Source organism: Leopardus geoffroyi, chromosome A3 (assembly GCF_018350155.1).
Source record: "Leopardus geoffroyi isolate Oge1 chromosome A3, O.geoffroyi_Oge1_pat1.0, whole genome shotgun sequence".
Classification (NCBI taxonomy): domain Eukaryota; kingdom Metazoa; phylum Chordata; class Mammalia; order Carnivora; family Felidae; genus Leopardus; species Leopardus geoffroyi.
In genome coordinates this window covers 126925347-126945947 of record NC_059336.1, presented here as the reverse complement: position 1 = coordinate 126945947, position 20601 = coordinate 126925347, and the positions used below count along the sequence as shown (strand labels likewise).

General features: G+C 36.2%; 1 protein-coding gene and 1 pseudogene across 2 annotated transcripts in view; both read right to left on the bottom strand.

Annotated features, from left to right (window-relative positions):
• Positions 1–20601, bottom strand: part of SMC6 (structural maintenance of chromosomes 6) — a 78343-nt gene that overhangs the window by 16771 nt on the left and 40971 nt on the right. For both annotated transcript variants that reach the window (XM_045447661.1, XM_045447662.1), the window contains exons 18-21: positions 17420–17555; positions 15859–15939; positions 14350–14520; positions 351–488 (exon numbers count right to left, since the gene is read on the bottom strand). In XM_045447661.1, coding sequence (XP_045303617.1) covers positions 351–488; positions 14350–14520; positions 15859–15939; positions 17420–17555 — 526 coding nt within the window. The remainder of the gene's footprint in view (positions 1–350; positions 489–14349; positions 14521–15858; positions 15940–17419; positions 17556–20601) is intronic.
• Positions 453–4704, bottom strand: LOC123581529 (annotated as a pseudogene).

Genomic DNA, 20601 nt, shown 5'->3' with positions numbered 1-20601 from the left:
AAGAGGTGCCTTTTTCTGACATAAAGCTGCTAACCACTTGCCAAGCCGGGCATTTAAGGAGCTATGTTAGCTGAGTGCGAGTCATTTTCCAAATCACTCAAGAGGCAGGAGATCAGCCTTGCAGACCAAGCCAAAGTCCTCTTTGTGGTAGGTGGTCTGTTTCAGTGTCCACACCCTGAGAGTTTCCAAGACTATTCCTTTCCTTGATTCACTGAAGCACCTGTTACGCTACATGAAGTGGACAGTCATCGGACTGCTGGTCTATGTTTGGAAATGTGACATTAAGGAAAACACCTGAACAGCCGTGACTAAGGTTATAAACAAAACATAAAAGAAAAATGATGGATAACCTCCAGTTCTTTTTCTTTCATATCCAGTTCTCGTTTCTTTTTATTTAAAGTATCCAAGTGCTCCTTCTGCTTTTCTTCATAATGCCGCTTCCCTCGTTTTTGATTATCCACTTCAGAATCAGCAAGGTTTAATTCATCCTGTTTGAATAAAGCCAAAATAATCTATAAAGAAAAGACTGTTTTGAAAAAACTGTCAGCATAGGTATAAAACTAACTGACAACTCAACAAAGTGGACAGGGTTATTATGTTGCTTGCAGAGCCAGTGTCAGAGCTCATATCCAGGTGTGTGAATAGAAGTGAGGGGTTTCCCTAAATTAAGAAGTCACATTATTATATTCAAATCCTAACATGAAGCCTCCATATGTTACGGTGCTTTCAACCTTTTTTTTTAGTAAACAAGGTAGTTTTGTGGAAAGCCACATTAGCCTGAAGAGACCTAAAACAAAGAAGTGTTGGATATTTACAGAGGTAGTCTGGGTCTTAAAAAGGTGAGTCAGGGTGGAAGAGAAAAGGATGCAAAGAGATTTACCACTAACTTATTTAGTTATCATTCTGGAAATATAACCTCACAATTTTGGCACAAAATTTAACTGTAAAGAAACTATCTCAAGATCACCTTAAAAATAAAGAGTAGTGGACTATGAAAAGGTAAAGATGCATATTATAATGCACAGTAACCGCTGGAAAAGAAAAGAGTTATGGCTAAAAAAACTACTAGAAGAGATTTAAAAAAAGGAACACTAAAAATCACTTGGTTAATTCCAAAAGAAAAAAAAAGAGAGAGGAAATAGGAACCAGAACAATTAAAACATAAATAGCAGCTAACCATTACTTTCAAGAGTAAATGCTTTCTTTTTAAGACCAAGTACAAGACAAGGATGTCTAGTTCCATTGCTTCTATTCAACACTATATTGTAGGCTCTGGCTAATTCAATTAAAAGCTAAAAGAGAAATAAAAAGCAGTGAAGATCCGAAAGGAAGGGTAAAACCACAGTTAAAAAGAGACATTATTTATGAAGGAATTTCAAAGGAAAAGTTTTTAAATTAATAAGTTTAGAAAACTCACTCGATACAAAGCCAAAATAAAAATCAGTAATATTTCTACATTTGGAACACTTTAAACATTAAAATCTATAACATTCACTACAGCACCAAAAACATCAAATATATCCCTGGAATACATACAAAACTCTTAAAACTCAATAAGAAAGGCGTACAATGCAAGTGAACAAAGGGCAAAGATTTGATCAGACATTTCTCCAAAGAAGATATATAAATGAGCAATAAAAACATGAGAATTTGCTCAACAGTATTAGACATAAGGAAAATGCAAATCAAAACCGCAACAAGAACATTTCACATTTAACACATGGTTAAAATAGAAACAGCATACAATAGCAAGCGGTGGTTGGCAAGGATGTGGAGAAACTGGGACACTCAAATGTTGATGGTGGGAATATAAAGTGGTGCACTTTTGAGAATAGTTTCAGAGTTTCTCAAAACATAGGATAAGTGTGTAGCCTAGCAATTCTACTCCTAGGTATCTATCCAAAAGGAAATCATGTACATGAATGGTCATAGCAGCAGTGCCCAAATGGCTGTCAACTGATGAATAAATAAATTAAATGTGATATATGATTGTGTTTCATTAGACAATACAAAAGCACAAACTACTGATAACATGTTAGAATAGGAATGAACGCTGAGAACATTATACTAAGTGAAAGAGGCCACTCACAAAAGACCACATATTGTATGATTTTATTGACATAAAATGTCTAGAATTGGCAAATCTATAGAAACAGAAATAGTGGTTGCCAAGTTGTTGTATAGGACACAAGTCAAATCATCTCTTTTGAGGAACTGTGAATGGCGTTGTTTTAATTTCAGCCTCCATGTGTTCATTGCTAGTGTATAAAAATGCAATTGATTTTTGTATGTTTATCTTGTATTCTGATACCTTGCTGACCTTACTTATTAGTTCCAAGAGTTTTCTTATAGTCTCCTTGAGGTTTTCTAAGTAGAGAATCATGGCATGTCAAATGGAGACAGTTTTATTTCTGTTTAATCTTATTTATAATCTGTTTAATCTTATTTCCTTTTCTTGCCATATTGCATTGGCTAGAACTTCCAATATTAACTACATTAAGTAAGTGTGGTGAGACAATCATTTTTACTTTCTTCATGTTAACTAGGTTTGTTGATGGTCTTTAATCTGTTGAAGAAATTCTTTATTTCTATCTTTTTGAGACTTTTAAAAAATCATTAATGGGTGAATATTATCAAATACTTTTCCTGCACTGATTGATATATGATTTTCCTTCTCTTTAGCCTATTAATATGATGGAAAGAGTCTTGCATCTCCAAAATAAGCCCCATGTGGCCACTGTGAATAATACATAAAAAGGATATGTATATTATAATTTGTTTTGTTTGGTTTTGCAATGCATTCATTTAATCATGAAATGTAGACAATCAGAGACACATGGATGTAATGGTATCAAGGAAAAAAGCCTATCAAAATCTTTTCACTTTTATTAAAGGCTCTGACAACAACAGCTTCATAAAATGTTATGAAACTCTATTTGCTATACAATGAACATCTATTTCTGAGGAGACATATGTCATATAAGCAATGATTTAATGTGTAAAATAATCCTGAATTCTTACTATAAAAATATTTGGCTAAAACATGAAATATCTTTGCAATAAAAATGACAATGTAGCTTAAGTGAGACTTCAGAAATGTCTCCTGGAAAAAGTAGGAATGTTTCCTTTTGCCAGGCAAACTCTGAACAGTTAAGGTTAAGGTGCCATAAATTAGACAAAGCTAGAAAGGAACACCATGTTTCTAGAAAAGAACAGTATGCAACATGAACTTCTTCCAGGTCAAACTGGCAACCACTTAACAACAACTTATCATACATAGGAAAAATACAATACGCTCATCAGAAGGAAATGGTATTACAAGATATAAACAAAACTCTTACTGAAGTCTTGAATAGCTTCAGAGAACATCATCACAGACTAGGTAGAGGCAATTTTTATGACATTAAAGGATTCCTTTATATTATGATAACTTCCTTAAATATAAATACAAGTCAAACAGACCTGTAACTCTGTGATCCTCTTAATCAAATATTTGTTTACAACCACACTCAGCCACTAGAGACTTTTGGATGTAAAGGTTTAACTCATACTAATCTGGACAAGCCAAGGCAGAGATTCTGATTTGGAGCCAGTGGGCTCCTGCTACTGTTGCTGCTGCTGCTTCCAGGTATCACTGGTGGGATCCACTTAGGTTTTCAGCTTTCAGTTGATGGATTACATATTTGGAATGGTTTCCCAGTGGCCTCTGAAGACAAAGAAACCTTTTTGGATGAAGGCTGAGATTCTGATTTCACAGACCTGGAGCAGAGTCTCCTGAAGTCACTTACAAAGAATTATATTTGGATTTACGTTTCTTCTTCAACTGAGGATTTGACCTTTACTTCTTTTTTTCTTAATTTCTTTCACTTTATTTTTCCTCCTGGTGAAGACTTCATCATTATCTTCCCTCTCACTAAAATCAGACTCTTCACCAGTTGCAAAAGTCTGGTTCAGAGTCATTAGCACTATCGCCATTACAGCCTTACAACCCAACCATCTTCCTCTATTGTATCACTGCCTTTGATGTTGCTTTTCTTTTCCCTTGAACACCATGAAAATCATCTTCCCCAGTAACCTTAATCCAAATCTAAATAATCGCTGGCTACACTGCAACTGGAGATACGCAGGGACTTACTCGTTGCTTCAGTTTTGCCACTGCCCCATTTTTCAATACTTTTATCGCCTTGTCCACATCAATGGTGACTGTTGGAAGTTCCTTCACTGACTTCGAAGTCTCACTGGTAGAGCTTGTCATCTAAAGTCATCCTTTTTTTTAAGAGGCTTTCTTTTGTAGAGGAATATCTTCTTTCTGGAGATTCTTCAGGTTTGGTTTCCTTGTTTCTAGTTTTAACTCCTTTGGTGTTGTTCTGGGTTTCTTATTTAAAGGTGTGGTTGCAAAGCCCTCAAACTGAGTAATTGACTGGTTATTTATGTATCACAGGCAGCACCATAGCCCCCTCCAAAGCTGAAAACGTGCAGCTTTGAATTTCTTGTTCGCAGCAGTCTGTATATTGTTTTTCTAATGAATTGTTTAGTGTCATAATTTCCTTCTCAGCAATGCTGTATTTATCCATAAATTTTGATAAATCATCTTCATTTCATTTGGTTCAAAATATTTTAAAATTTCTCTCAACGCTTTCTCTTTGGACCATGGGTTATGTAAAAGGATGTTAGTTTCTTTTTTTTTAATTTTTTTTTTTTAACATTTATCATTGAGAGACAGAGCATGAGCAGGGGAGGGGCAGAGAGAGAGGGAGATGCAGAATCTGAAGCAGGCTCCAGACTCTGAGCTGTCAGCACAGAGACTGACGTGGGGCTCAAACTCACGGACCACAAGATCATGACCTGAGCCAAAGTCAGATGCTTAACCAACTGAGCCACCCAGGTACCCCAAAAGGATGTTAGTTTCACATGTTTGGAGATTATCCTTCTATTAAAAGATCTTTAATTGAGGATCTATTAAAGATTTCTAGTATGACTGCATTATGATTAGGAAACACACTATATAATTTCAATTCTTTTAAATTGTTGGGATTTTTGTTTTGTTTTGTTTTGTTTTTAATGGTCCAGAAGATGATCTATCTTGGTATACATGAAACAGGCACTTGAAAATAAGGTGTATTCTACTGTTGTTGGCAGTCTTCTCTAAGCATTGATTAGGTCCTGTAGTTTGATGGCGCTGTTCAGTTTTCTAAATCCTTATTGATTTTCTGCCCTATCAATTGTTAAGGGAATTCTGTCACATGTTGCAGCTCATCTGGTTGGTGCAGCTCTGCTGTTTGGTGCATACATTTAGGATTGCTATGTATTCTTGGTGGATTAACCCTTTTGTCATTATATGATGTCCTTCTCTACCTCTGGTAATTTTATTTGGAAGTGTACCTTATCAGATTTTAATATAGGTGTTCCTGCTTTCATTTGATTATCATTTGCAAGATATATAAACTTCCATTTATTTATTTTCAACCTGTCTATAGGTTACATTTGAATGGATTTATAGTCTGGTCATGTTTTTGACCTAATCTGCCCATATGTGTATTTCAATGATTTATTTAGGCCATTTACATTTAGTGTAATTATTCATATATCAGGGCTTAAATCTGATTTCATTTTTTTTAGCTTCTTTTTCCTGCCTCATGTGGGTTACTTAAACATTTTTTAGAATCCTGCTTTGATTTGTCTTTAGTACGTTTGAGTGTATCTCTGTGTACAGATTTTTTAGTGGTTGTTCCAGGTATTATATATTTATATTATATATATTCCACAACATAGTCTACAAGTCATGATTTTACCAGTTTGATAAATCTTCCTTTCCAGCTTTTCAGGCTTCCTTATTTTAATATAATTGTCTTAAATATTTCCTCTACATATTTTATTTTATTTATTTTTATTTTTATTATTTTTTAACGTTTTTTTACCTTTGAGATAGAGAGAGACAGAGCATGAACGGGGGAGGGTCAGAGAGAGGGAGACACAGAATCTGAAACAGGCTCCAGGCTCTGAGCTCTCAGCACAGAGCCCAACGCGGGGCTTGAACTCACAGACCATGAGATCACGACCTGAGCCGAAGTCGGACGCTTAACCGACTGAGCCACCCAGGCGCCCCTTTCCTCTACATATTTTAAAATCATCTCAGATATTATAATTTCATTTGCTTTCTGAACATTTTAAAAATTCAAGAAAAGAAGAAAAAGGCTACTGAATTTGGCTGTATATTTAACTTGTTTTTCTTCTTTCTTGGTGTTCCAAAATTCCTTCTTTTATTGTTTTCTCTCTATTTAGAGAACTTTGAGCAATTCTGTTAAAACAAGTCTGCTGGCAAAAATTCTCTAAGTTACCCTTCATCTGAAAATGTTTCAATTTTTCTTTAACTGCTGGAAGATATTTATGCTGGACTTAGATTTTGGGTTGGCTGGTGTCTTCATTCAATACTTGAAAATGTGCTACTTCCATATGGTCTCTATGGTTTCTGTTGAGAAATCAGCTATCATTCAAATAGTGTTTTTTCCCATATAGGTGATGTTTCTCTCTTGCTGCTTTTAAGACTTTTTTTTTTTTGTCTTTAGCTTTCAGAAGTTTGACTACTATGTGTTTTATGGTGGATTATTTTGGGTTTATCTTGTTTGGAGTTCACTCACTTTCTTAATCTGTAAATTCAGACTTTTTGCCAAATTTGAGAGGAGTGTGGTTATTCTTTCTTGGAGTACTTTTTCAGCCCTGTCCTCTTTCCCCTCTCATTCGGGGACTCCAATGATACAAATGTCAGATATTTTTTTTATATAATTTCACAGGTCTTTAAAGCATTATTTATTTGTCAATCTTTTTTTTTTTTTTTTTTTTTGGTTTAGTCTATTTTCTCTCTGCTGTTCAGATTTATAAAGGACAAAAAGTAAAAATTATGAACTACATGTTCAATACATGTGATAAATGTCAATGAAACAATATAGTCCCTAAGTAGAAAACTTAAATAGCTCAGTATCAACTAAGGAAATTGAATTCATAAAGAAACTACCGTCCACAAAGAAAATTACAGGCCAAGATAGCTTTGCTGGTAAATTCTATTAAACATGTGAAAAAGAAGTAATTCCAAATCTACAAAAACCTTCAGAAGAGGGAAGGGGAACACTTCTAAACTCACTCAATAAGGCCACTTATAGGGGAACCAGGGTCACTCGGTTGGGCATCCAACTTTGGCTCAGGTCATGATTTCAGTTTGTGAGTTAAAGCCCTGTATCAGGCTTTGTGCTGACAGTGCAGAGCCTGCTTTGGACTCTGTCTCCCTCTCTCTCTGCCCCTCCCCCACTCATGCTCACTTGCTTGCTCTCTCTCTCTCTCAAAAATAAACATTAAAAAAATTTAATAAGGCCAATATAGCCATAATAAAAAAAAGTCAAACACATCACAGAGAATCAAAGACTAATGAATAAACATGGGTCAAAACTCTTCAAGAGGCTGTGAGATATTTTTACGTATATGTATATACATACATATACGCATATGCAGTGGACTAATGGACTATTATTAACCATAAAAAAGGAATGAAATCCTGCTATCTGCAATGACAAGGATGGAGCTAGACAGTATTATTATGATAAGTGAAATAAGTCAGAGAAATACAAATACCATATGATTTCACTCCTATGTGGAATTTAAGAAACAAAACAAATGAGCAAAGGTGGGGTGGGGGGGGGAGAGGGAAATCAAGAAACAGCCTCTTAATTACAGAGAACAACTTATGGTTACCAGAAGGGTGGGAGGTGGGTGGGGGGATGGATTATAGGTGTTAAAGGAGTGCACTTGTCATGATGAGCACCAGGTGTTGTATGGAAGTGTTGAATCACTATACTATATACCTGAAACTAATATTACATTCTATGTTAACTGGGATTTAAGTAAAAACTTTAAAAAAAATCTTCACTAAATTTTTGGCAAACAGAATTGAATCATTTATAAAAAGGAAAATAATTATGATCATGTAGGGTTTGCCAAGCTTTGTTTAATAGCTGGCAAAATAAAATATTATTCTCCGTATTAATGAAAAAAGAAAAAGAAAAACTAGATGATTATGGCGTTTAACAGCAATCCCACACCTAGATATTTAACCAAGAGAAATGAAAACTTCATTTCATATAAAAACCTACACTTGAAGGTTTATAGTAGCTTTCTTCATAACCATCAAAACTGGAACCATCCAAATGTCCTTTAAGAGGTGAATGGATAAGCAAGCTGTGGTACATCCATATACATTTCAAATACACTACATTACATGAAAGAAGCCAGGCTCAAAAGATTACAGACCATATGATTCCATTTATATGATGTTATGTAAAAGGTAAATCAATAACGATGGAGAACATGACTGCCAGAGGTTAAGGGTGGGGGAGGTTTAACTAGAAAGGGGCAAAAGAAGGGAATTTTGAGGAGGACGACAGAACTGTTCTATATCTTGAGGTATTAGGTACACAATTCTGGATTGTCAAAATATGTTAAGTGTACGCCCAAAGAGTGAGTTTTACTGTTTGTAAGTTACAAGATTCATTTTCAAAAGTACTATTTGTAAAATAATACAGATGAAAGAGGAGATCAGGAGCTCTAGAAAAATGTGTTACTCAACTACTGTAATTACTCAAAATATAGCTCTGTCATGATAAAGATGTCAAGGTTGAGTACACATGTGAAAAGTTACATAAAAGTAGTTCATGAAATGTGAACACAAACCAAGCAGTATTTCTAGTATTTCTAAACATTAAATATAACACTTACGTGATTCTGAATTCACGTATAGCTAAAAGTTAATAAACTGAATGTCAGTAAGTTTGCATTTACTTACTCCCCCTCATAATTCATGTGAATGGTGGCCAAAACACATTCTCCCTGGTTACTGTGAAAATGGAAACATGCCTTATAATAGGGGATGCCTTATATGCCTTATACATATAACATGCAATTTCTTCAGAGAATGTGTAGATTGGTGAAAGATTTTAGAAGATGATATATGCACATAGCCATTAATTATGGCAGCTCTCTTAACAGATTACATTCTAGTCAATTTGGACATTTAAAAAAATACACAGATTTCCAGAACTCACCTCTGGAGATTTTATTTTAGTTGGCCTGGAATCCATGAATCTCAATTTTTAAAATGGCTCTTGATTTAAGAACCATCAAAAGAAAGTTCAGACTGGCAGACAGTGTTTTCATTTAGTTTGATATACAAAGACTTCTACACTATTCCTCATTGTAATAGCTCCCAAACTGGACACCCATATGGTCCACCAATAAGTAAATGAATAAAAAAAATATGATATATCAAATACAATGGAATACTACTCAGCAATACAAAGGAGTGAAATACTGATTCAAGTAAAACATGAATATCATAGTCAAAAAGAATAATTTTTTATTCACTTTCAAACTATAGTATAGACATTATGTGCTAGACAGTGTGTTATGTTCTGAAAAAGGTCAAACTCCCCAAAAAGTAAGAGTACATAATGTGTGATTCCCTTTTATATAATTCTACAAAATGTGTAGAATTACACAGAAATTATACAGAAATAGTAAGCAGATTGGTAATTGGGACAAGGGGGACGGGTAAGGAGACAGAGATGACAAATGGACATGGGTAAACTTGTGAGTGTGAAGGACAGGTTCCTTTCTCTAATTGTGTGGCTTCACAGGTTATACACGTCAAAACTTATCAAACTGTACACTTACATGTGTATTTACTATACATCAATTATATCTCAATAAAATGTTTTGTTTTTTTTTAATATTCTGATTTTAAGAACCACCAAATTAAACTCCACTCAGTTGTTGGTTTGATTTTTGGGCCCAGCATTGGTCATACACACTGTGATTATCATGGTCAGCCTCAAGAGTGACAGTTATAAACAGAGAAAAAACACAAACTAAGACAGCAACAACAGCATCATGAAAGACAGCATATGTGGAAGTATCCCAAAAAGGAAAAGAACTTGTGAAATATCTTAAAAATTGAAAACATTTGCCCCATATAATGCAGGATTTAGGCTACTTCCTATCATAAGAGCACAATGTACTGCATCTTGTTCACACTGCTGAATAACTATTACCCATGGTAGATGTCTGATTATAAAAGAGTTCTAGTAAAACTTCCACGGAGGATGGAGATAAGCTGTTCATTTACTTCAAGCAGTTTATTTGAATTTTTATGTTTTATGTAGTAGGAGACATTACAATTAGAAAATAGAGTAACTTATGAAAGAGGATGGTTGAATGCTAAGTTTTCTAATCATTTGTGGTAGGAACTTTGAAACAGTCCCCATATTTGCTTCAGGGAGCCAGAGGGGTAAAATGACCATGAGATCAAAGTGACCTGAGCTGAAATCGGACGCTTAACCAACTGAGCCACCCAGGCGCCCCGTAATTTTTTTTTTATGTTTTATTCATTTTTGAGAGAAAGAGCACAAGTCGGGGAGGGACAGAGAGAGAGGGGGACAGAAGATCTGAAGCAGGCTCTGCACTAAAAGCAACAAGCCTGATGTGGGGTTCAAACTCACCAACTACAAGATCATGACTTGAGCCAAAGTCAGACACTCAACCAACTGAGCCACCCAGGAGCCCCTTATCTTGGAATTTTTAAAAGAAGAATCACCCTTGATCCAAACAAACTCTCTATATCAGGCCACGTTTGTGCTGGTTAATCTTCCCTCCTGGCAACTGTGGAAAGTTACACACTTAACTCATAAAACAGGATGAAAAGAAACTCATATGATGTTACTATCCCTTTCTCCACACTTATCATAACGGACTTCTCTTATGTACTTAATAAATTTATGTCCTAGGTACCATCACATTTAAAACTAAAAGGGAAGCAAGAGAGTATTTTATTTCATTTCATCTTATTGATGACATGAAGATCAAGAGATTTGAACAGTCAGTTAACATTCACCCTGGGTTAGATGAGAACTAGGAGGGATTAGGTCTAAAATTAAAGGCTGATGTAGCCCTAAACCTACAGCATTTCTAAGCTTTAAGAAATTACAGCCTTTTAAAAATAGGCTGGGGTGATAGAAGGAACATAATCCTCAAAAAATGTCATTCTCTTGGATGTCTAAGTAACCAGTTTTATTCGGCAACATTGGACAAACTGCTACAGTGTTATTACTGCCACTCGCTTCTTATAAATCTATATTCATTATGAGGTTTTAAAAACCTATGAAATATTATCTTGTAATTTTTAAATTTTATTTGTTTTTTTAAATATGTATTTTTCAGAGAGAGAGAGAGAGAGAGAAAGAGCATGAGTAGGGGAGCAGCAGAGAGAGAGGGAGACACAGAATCCTAAGCAGCTTCCAGGTTCTAAGTCAGCACAGAGCCCGACACGGGTTTCCAAACTCACGAACTGTGAGATCAAAGTGACCTGAGCTGAAGTGGGACGCTTAACTGACTAGCCCACCCAGGTGCAATTTTTTGGTAATGTTTTATTTATTTTTGAGAGAAAGAGTACGAGTGGGGGAGGGACAGAGAGAGAGGGGGACAGAAGATCTGAAGCAGGCTCTGCACTGAGAGCAACAAGCCTGATGTGGGGCTCCAAGTCACGAACTGCGAGATCATGACCTGAGCCGCAGTCAGAAGCTCAACCAACTGAGCTATCCAGGTGCCTCTTACTTTGGAATATTTAAAAGTACAGTCACCCTTGATCCAAATAAACTCCCTATATCGGAAACCGAGAGGCTTCTACTCCAATAATGCAGACCATCTATCTTTGCAGGCTCGATGTGGGCCACACTCCTTGTCTGACAAATTTAACTTGCAACTAAAACTGAAGCATCAAATTTGCAGTGTAAATCAAAACAGACTGTTTTAAGTGAGAAAAATATTCCTTATACCAAAATTTCATGACTATATATCTAAACAGAGTACTTTACCCCTCACCACCCTTGACACAAAATGAACAACTGTCCTACAAGCAAGCAGATGACATCTCGAAGCTGCTAATATATCACGATGGCAGTGTCTCAGGAATTAAATTATTTTGTTAGCCATATCCTGTTGGTCCTGCCGTTATTGATGGCTAATGTGACATGATACTGAGGAGGAAAAGCCTCCTGGCTACCACTGACTGCATGCAAGTTCACCGAAGGACTCGCCTCCTGGCTTTCAGTTATTTGCAGCCAGGGCAAAGAGCTAAGATCAAGAATCTTTACTGCGTTCTGCCCATATTTTCTTCTCTTAAACTTATTCAAACTCCCAATCCCAGGAGTTGCATTAGCCTAGAGATAGATACCTACAAGAACAGAACACAGCTTACTCTTCATCATTTCTTGTTTTGAATTTTAAGTTGTCTGGGATGAATAATTTAGGTGTAATTTTACTTTTTCTAGATTAACATATTTCATCATTTTGATTTTAAGTCACCTTGTTCAATCCCTTACCCATTTAAAATATCTTTTTAATCTTACTTTTGTTGTAACTTCATTGCTCTAATTCCTGAATTCTGAATTCTACCTAGTCTATTCTTGATGATTTTAATATTTATCTTACTCCTTCTTATCATTTTCTTTTAAAAACTAATTTTGTCTTTTTTTATCCTTTTGCCTTTTTCTTATTTCCTGTATGTAGCAAATGCTTTCTTAATTATTTTTCTCAATATTATCTTTAATACATTTCTCTTCCTCACAATTTTAATATTTAAACTTTATATTCTTCTTCATCAGTTAACTTATCAGTCTGTTTTCCGATTTTTCATTCGTATCACAAACAGAAAAGAGGTAAGCCACCCTGGGTTACAGGGGCAGGCAGGACCCCAGCTCCTGGCAGCATCTCCAGAGAGACCACCACGAACAGGGTGTTTGCAGGCAGCACATGCTGCACCTTCCTTTAATATTCCCCCAACTCTAAGTGAGGTCTTCCAAAATTTTCAATGGAGACAAGTAAACCTTACACGCACAATTCTTTTAAGCTATTAAAATACCTAAATCCATTTTGATTCAGCATACCCTCTTCAGATTCTTTTTTTTTAAGCTTATTTATTTTGAAAAGGAGAGAGAGAGCCTGAGGAGGAAAGGGGCAGAGAGAGAGGGAGAAAATCCCAAGCACGTTCTGTGCTCTCAGCTCACGGTTCGTGAGATCATGACCTGAGCAGAAACCAAGAGTTGGACACTTAATCAACTGGCCCACCCAGGCACCCAAGATGCCTCAGCCTCTTAAAATACGCTATTCCTTCTTCTCAGACTCTTATAAATAACATTTAAAGTTCTGAGAACAATTGAGCTATTTGTAAAAATGATAATGACAATAATCTATTGATAACTAAGCTAAACAGGGAAAGGTATACTATTTAATTGTTAAATAATTTTATTTCCCTAAATTTGGTTTCAAAGAGCATGTGTTTAAAAAAAAAAAAGTTTTTTTTAAAAAAGGCCAGTTTAATTCAGCCTGGAACATAATAGAAACATGTGAATAAACAAGAATTTAGTAGCATGCCATTTCAAGTTGCCTTTTAAATCTAATCTACAACTTTAAAAAAAAATTTTTTTTTTAGCATTCATTTATTATTGAGACACAGAGAGAGACAGAGCATGAGCATGGGAGGGACAGAGAGAGGGGGAGACACAGAATCTGCAGCAGGCTCCAGGCTCTGAGCTGTCAGCACAGAGCCCAACACGGGGCTTGAATTAACTCATGAACTGTGAGATCATGACCTGAGCTGAAGTCTGACACTTAACCAACTGAGCCACCCAGGTACCACTTTAAAAAAATAATAATAATATTTTTGAGAGAGAGAGAGAGAGCGTGAATGGGGAGGGGCAGACAGAGAGGGAGACAAAGAATCTGAAGCAGGCTCCAGGCTCTGAGCTGTCAGCCCAGAGCCCAATGCAGGGCTCGAACTCACAACCTGTGAGATCATGACCTGAGCCGAAGTCAGACGCTCAACCGACTGAGCCACCCAGGTGCCCCTAATCTATAACTATTTTTATACAACTAATCCTTGAATTACTGAAGGAAAGCCAAGAGAGACAACAGAGTAGGTGACCACAGAAGCAGGGTGGATGGACAAGATATCCCTGCTTCTGGTTCTAAACAAGGAAGAAAAAAAAAAAAAAATCATCACAAAATAAAGAGGAAACAAAAGCTGTAATCTAGGAGAAACAGAAATTTTTAGCAATTTATTTTCCTAAAGACATGAATAGAAGTGTTTAATTCTAATTGGCCTACTGATGAAAATTTGGTTTGTATCCCATTTTATTTGGTTGCATTTACATTTAACCATAAATTCTGTTAGGGCAGTATCTAGCAAGTACAGTGTGGATACACAGCTGAAACATAAAATACACATATAACAACAGAGTAACAGTAACATACCTTAAGTGGTTCTGCTAGGTCTGATAGCTGGTTAATTTTCTGTTTAATCGCATCATACTTGTTTTCTGCTTCTATTTTCAGATTTTTAAGATGTTCCATATTTTCTTTTTGTTGTTCCATATTTTTCTCAACCATTTTCATTTTGATTTTATTTTCTTGAGCTTCATCTTCCTGGTCACATTTACAGAACGTAAGGAGTTAATTAAAATACTTAAGTATGAAACAGAAAAACAGTGCAAATGATTCTGACAGAAGAGAAACTACAGGCTCCAGGCAATCCAGTGAAAGACAAATACAAAGAGCACTAGCAAATTTTCATACCCTTGGTGGTAAATCAGAAAGTAGAAAATGATTCAACAGTAAGAAAGACTGACATATGGGAGACAAGTGAAACTATACTGTGCTTGAGGTCATAATCATAAGTAAGATTTATTTTATCTAGTTACTTTTTCTTTCAAAACGCAGTGTGCATACATATTTATCATGTGCTAGACAATATGTTAGATACTGAGTAAACAAAAATAAGACATAGCCCATACCTTTAAGAAACCTAAGGAATTAAAGCAGAAAAATAAAAAATGGAGAATAAGATCACTAATAAAAAAATGAAGACAAATAACTCATTAGCTTAAAGCTCCATCAGTGCCAGGACTTTATCTGTCTGGTTCACTGTTATATCCCCCAGCACTTAATATGGTGCCTGGTGCAGAGTGGACATTCAATAAACATTTATTCATTTTAACAAGACGGTAATCTATCTACTGCACTGCTTACTGTAACTTAGAGAAGCTAAGCTGAATGTAATAAACAGTTGTCTGAAAAATAAAAGACTAACAAATGTGTGATAAAATGAGAACCAATTTCTTAGGGGAAAAAACCTCAACAATGAAGAGACCAACTGCAACTGACTAAAAGATATCCATTAATATTAATACTCATTAACTCTGAACAAAACTATGCTAGGCAGTCTGGTTTGAAAGGCCACTGTTTAGAAGCATGCTGTTCAAGTTTTGATAGCTTTATTACATGTAGTAGAAGACAAAATCAATTATCATGCATGCAAGTTGCACATACAAAACATTAAGGAACTTGAATGCTACAAGCCAGGTAGTGTTGACCTTATTTGGAAATAAAGATAGCAATTACAAAAGGTAGCATCATATAAAGGATTTTAAAAAAAGCTTAGAGTACATGTTATTAACCTAAATGACAGCTTTGTATTTCATTTTATTTTTAATTTTTTTAACATTTTTTATTTATTTTTGAGAGAGAGACAGAGAGAGAGAGACAGTGTGAGCGGGGGAGGGGCAGAGACAGAGGGAGACATGGAATATGAAGCAGGCTCCAGGCTCTGAGCTCTCAGCACAGAGCCCAATGTGGGACTCGAACCCACGAACTGCAAGATCATGACCTGAGCTGAAGTCGGACGCTTAACCAACGGAGCCACCCAGGCGCCCCTGACAGTTTTGTATTTTAACATTACATGTAAATCAAGGAAAAGAATCTTACCAACGTTGCGATATCTACAGACTGGTGTTCTTCTATATTCTCAAGCTCCCGAATTTCAGAAATACTTTCTGTTATTTTTACCTGAAAGAAAAGTATTTCGATTTTAGTAACATAAAATAAATGAAACAGGCATCTGGCTGGCTCAGTTGGTAGAGCACACGACTCCAGATCACAGGGCTGTGAGTTCGAGCCCCCACACTGGGTGTAGACAAAGAAGGAAGGAAGGAAGGAAGGAAGGAAGGGCCCCCCAGAAAGGATGTATTAATCCACAAAGTCCTTACTCGGCTTTTGTTACAGAGGATTTTGTGGCAAATGACAGAGACACATTAGTATTGAATGAACAAAAGGAAGTTGCATATAAAGTCTGTCACGATCATCCTTATTGCTAATCCAGTCCCATGAAAAAAGGATGGAAACACTCCTCCTTAGCATTAAAATGATGACAGTGTTGACCCTATTGAGAAAACCCTTTTCTGAAAGGTGGAGGTTATGGTAAGATTACTTCAATACGCTGCATCATAAAGTACAATCCAAGCATCCCCTGGTGCTTCTGAGATTCTTTCAAGGGGTCATGAGGTCAAAGCTATTTTCACAAAAACACTACATTATTCACCCTTTTTACTATCACTTTCTCACGAGTGTGCAAAAGGTTTACAACTATATGATGGGTAATTACTGCAAGAGACTGACGGCAGAAGCTGATGTGATGATTGAGTTTTATCAAGCCAGATATTAGAGGTTTACAAAAATATAAAAATGTCAAGTTTCTCACTATTTTTGGTTTTGGAAAAATATAGCTATTTTCCATCAAAACATTATTTTTGTGAACACATAGTTTTTTTTTGTTTTTTTTTTTTAAGTTTATTTATTTATTTATTTTGGAAGAGAGTGAGAATGCACAGGAGGAGCAGAAAGGGTGGGTGGGGGGGGGTGGACAGAGAATCCCTAGCAGTGCTGACAGCTGTCAGCACAGAGCCCAACGCAGGCTCAAACTCACGAACCATGAGATCACAACCTGAGCCAAAATCAAGAGTTGGACGTTTGACCAACTGAGCCACTGAGGCACCCCATAATGAGTTTTGGTTTTTTGTGTGTGTGTGTGAACCAATAAATATTCTTAAAGTTTGTTTTAGTTTTTAATAATTAGGTAAAACCCATATAAGTGAAAGCTTTTTTAGGGCTGTAAAGGGGCTTGAGGCCAAAAAGTTTGTGAACTGCTCCTCTAAATAAATGGTAGGCTCTTAAAAATAACTTGGAAGTCATTAAAAAAAAAAGAGGGGGGGGGTGCCTGGTTGGCTCAGTCCGTTGAGCATCTGACTTTGGCTCAGGTCATGATCTCATGGCTCATGAGTTCAAGCCCCGCATCAGGCTCTGTGCTGACAGCTCAGAGCCTGGAGCTGCTTTGGATTCTGTGTCCCTCTCTTTCTCTGCCCCACCCTTGCTCATGCTCTGTCTCTGTCTCTCTCTCTCTCTCTCTCAAGAATAAGTAAAACATTAAAAAAAAACCCAAAACTTGGAAGTGAGTAAGTTGAGCAAAACAAAAGGACATTTTTTTCCTTACCTTTAACTCTCTATAATGTATTTGGCGCCTTCTAAGAAATTCTTCATTGCGTTTAATGTCCTTTTCAAGGGTAGACAAATGTTGCTGAAGATTTAGTATCTGAGCCTTCTTATTTTCAACTTCATTCTCCAAGTCACTAGACACAGACAAGAGGATTAAAAAACACCTCAAATCTGTTTCTGAATATTACAAATACTTTAGATCTTTACAAAGGAGAGCTTATTTGTGATAGTTTATTTGCAAAACTCTATCCAGTTAAACCAGTTCTATATTCCTACTAAGTTATTAATAACATGAAAATACAGAGATTTCAAAAGACATCTAAACTAGTCATATTTCTCTTACTTCATTAAGAAATTTTTGACATGATTTGTGTGGCACACATCATGCACAGTGACAGGCAGAAGTGGAAACAGAATTTTGATGTGAAGGAATCAAACTAAAAGGAAAGAAAAATCAGGAAATAAGCTGTAACGTTAAAATGTGAACAGGACACTTTACATCCACAGAACTATGGAAACAGAGGAGTGAGTCTGGGAGAAGTGACAACTGAACTGTGTTCTCTAAAGCTTTCCTCAGTTGGACCAACTAGGAGAGAAGACAGAAGGACAGACACAGAAGCACAGAGCAGTGAAACATAAACCCAACAGCTCAACCTTTACTGCTGGTAGATGAATGCTCTGAATGTGTGGGAGTGAGAGGGATGGAGAGAAGACAATGAAAAGGGATGGAGGGAAAAGCAAGTAGAGGCCAAAGGTATAAAGTATCTCCGTGACAGCGGTCACTGTCTTCAGAAGTCACCTCTTCCTGCCTCACTGACCCAAGCACCTATCTCCCAAAATCGTGTGCCTGGTGGGAGAGAACCACCTTTGCAGTTAAAAACTGGTCTCAAATTGATAAGATGCATATGTTTCCCACATTTTAGCATCTCTGAAATCACCTTCCATTCCACGGTTGAAATAACAGCACTTTTTCTCTTTTAATAACAGAGCAGCTTAAATTTGATGAAATATTCTTGGGCGCCTGGGTGGCTCAGTTGGTTAAGCGTCCGACTTCGGCTCAGGTCATGATCTCGCGGTCCGTGGGTTCGAGCCCCACATCGGGCTCTGCGCTGACAGCTCAGAGCCTGGAGCCTGTTTCAGATTCTGTGTTTCCCTTTCTCTCTGACCCTCCCCTGTTCATGCTCTGTCTCCCCTGTCTCAAAAATAAATAAATGTTAAAAAAAAAAAAAAAAATTTGATGAAATATTCTAACTGCACTACCTTGCCAGAATCCTCAAAATTAGAAAACGACTCAATAAATGTTAGCCGAATGAATGATGAAAATGAAGAAAGAAGGAAAATAATGATGGTATTCCTGGTAAAAATGGGGCCAGATACAAAAACTTAAGATGGTTCCTCAAGATTAGTAAGAAATATTTGTTTTATCATATATAAATCTAGACCTTTATTAACAGTAACTTTGCTAAAAAACCAAAATATTTACCAAGTAAACAAACTCTGAAACCTAGAGTCTAAAACAAAAATAAAAACCAATGAAATAAGCACAGAAATAAGCACCGAGGAAATAACAATAATATTGTTATTAAACAATTTCCTGCATATTTAGAATAAACTTAAGCAATCAACATAATTTATATAAACAAAACGGCTAAATTATACAACTTTTTTTTGCAGGGGAGGGCGAATTCTGTTACACACTTTCATACAGTGTTCCTCCTGTATTAGGAGTTTTTTAATTAGTTTTTAATTTAATTAGTTTTTAATTAATTTTTCCACGGAGCGAAAAACCTGTGCTACTAAATGAAATGTGCGGGCACGTGCACGTGGTTTGTGTGGGATACACACATGCCCCGGAACGGCCAAAGCAGTACACTCCTGGGTCTGCAGCCCTCACTCTGCTGTGTTTGTCTCCATAGCACTTGGCCTAGTTACAGTATTCATCTAGTCTATCTCCCCCTTCCTAATATTAAGCTCCAGGATGGGGAATTTTTTGTACTTTATTTTGTGCCATGTCTTGTGCCTCGATCAGGGCCTGGCACAGTAAGTATACATGCGATATCTGTTTTAAAGAACAAAGGAAAGAATAAATTTGAAAAATAAACTTTGGAAAATTATATTTAAGCTGTTAAAATACTTTGAAAATTCAAAAACCTACAGGTACATTTTTTTTTTTAATGATCTTGTATGTAAGCAGTTACTGCAATGGAATTATTCTGAGAGTTAACTTACACATTTCTTTTGCTCCTTGCTTCGTACTTTCATCATGGGAAACCACACGGGGATAATCAAACCAAGTCAGTACCTGTACTTAAAACTTAAAACCCTTTCCCTGTTAAGAAGCCACTCTGTTCATTATGAAACTGTGAAATAAATTATAATCTCTTCACTTAAATTCCAGAGCCATTTTTCATCAACAGGAATCTGTCAGTGATGAGCTGACAAGGGTATAGAGAAGCACCCTTCACGTCTTCCTAATATGATGGGAAACTGGAGAATCTTTCTGGAGTCATCTAGCAATCACTATTAAATGGTCAACTTACATAAAAATAAAATGAAAGTGTTGAATTATCTATTTTAATAACTATTAGAGCTCATTTAATATTGTACATATTAAAAATATTATTGCTTAATATTACTAAATATTTAAAATCAAAGCATTACTTGTATAGTAATACATCCATTACAGTCATTTGGCAACAGCTATTAAATAACTTAAAAATTCACATATCTTTTTACTTAGCTATTGAGAATTTAAGCTATATACTTTCAAAACTATGCCAAGATCCATGTATGTGTGTTCTCACTGCAGCACTGTTATAAGAGAAAATGGCAAATAACTCTCATGTCCATCAACGGGGAACTGGTTAACTACTGGGGAACTACCAAGAGGTAGTTCTAAATGTGCTGACATGGAAAGACTGCCCAGATTTAACACTGAGTAGAAAAAAAGCAAGATACAGAAACCATATGCATACTTACACACAGCTCACACTTAAGTGGAAGAAGCCAGACACAAGAAGTTGCATAGTTATGTTTCCATTTATATGAAACATCCAGAACAGACTAATTCATAAAGACAAACCCAAAAGTGGATTAGTGGTTGCCAAGGGGTTTGGGATTGGGGAAATAATGGCTCATGGATATGGGTTTTCCTTCTGGTGTAAAGAAAATGTTCAGGAA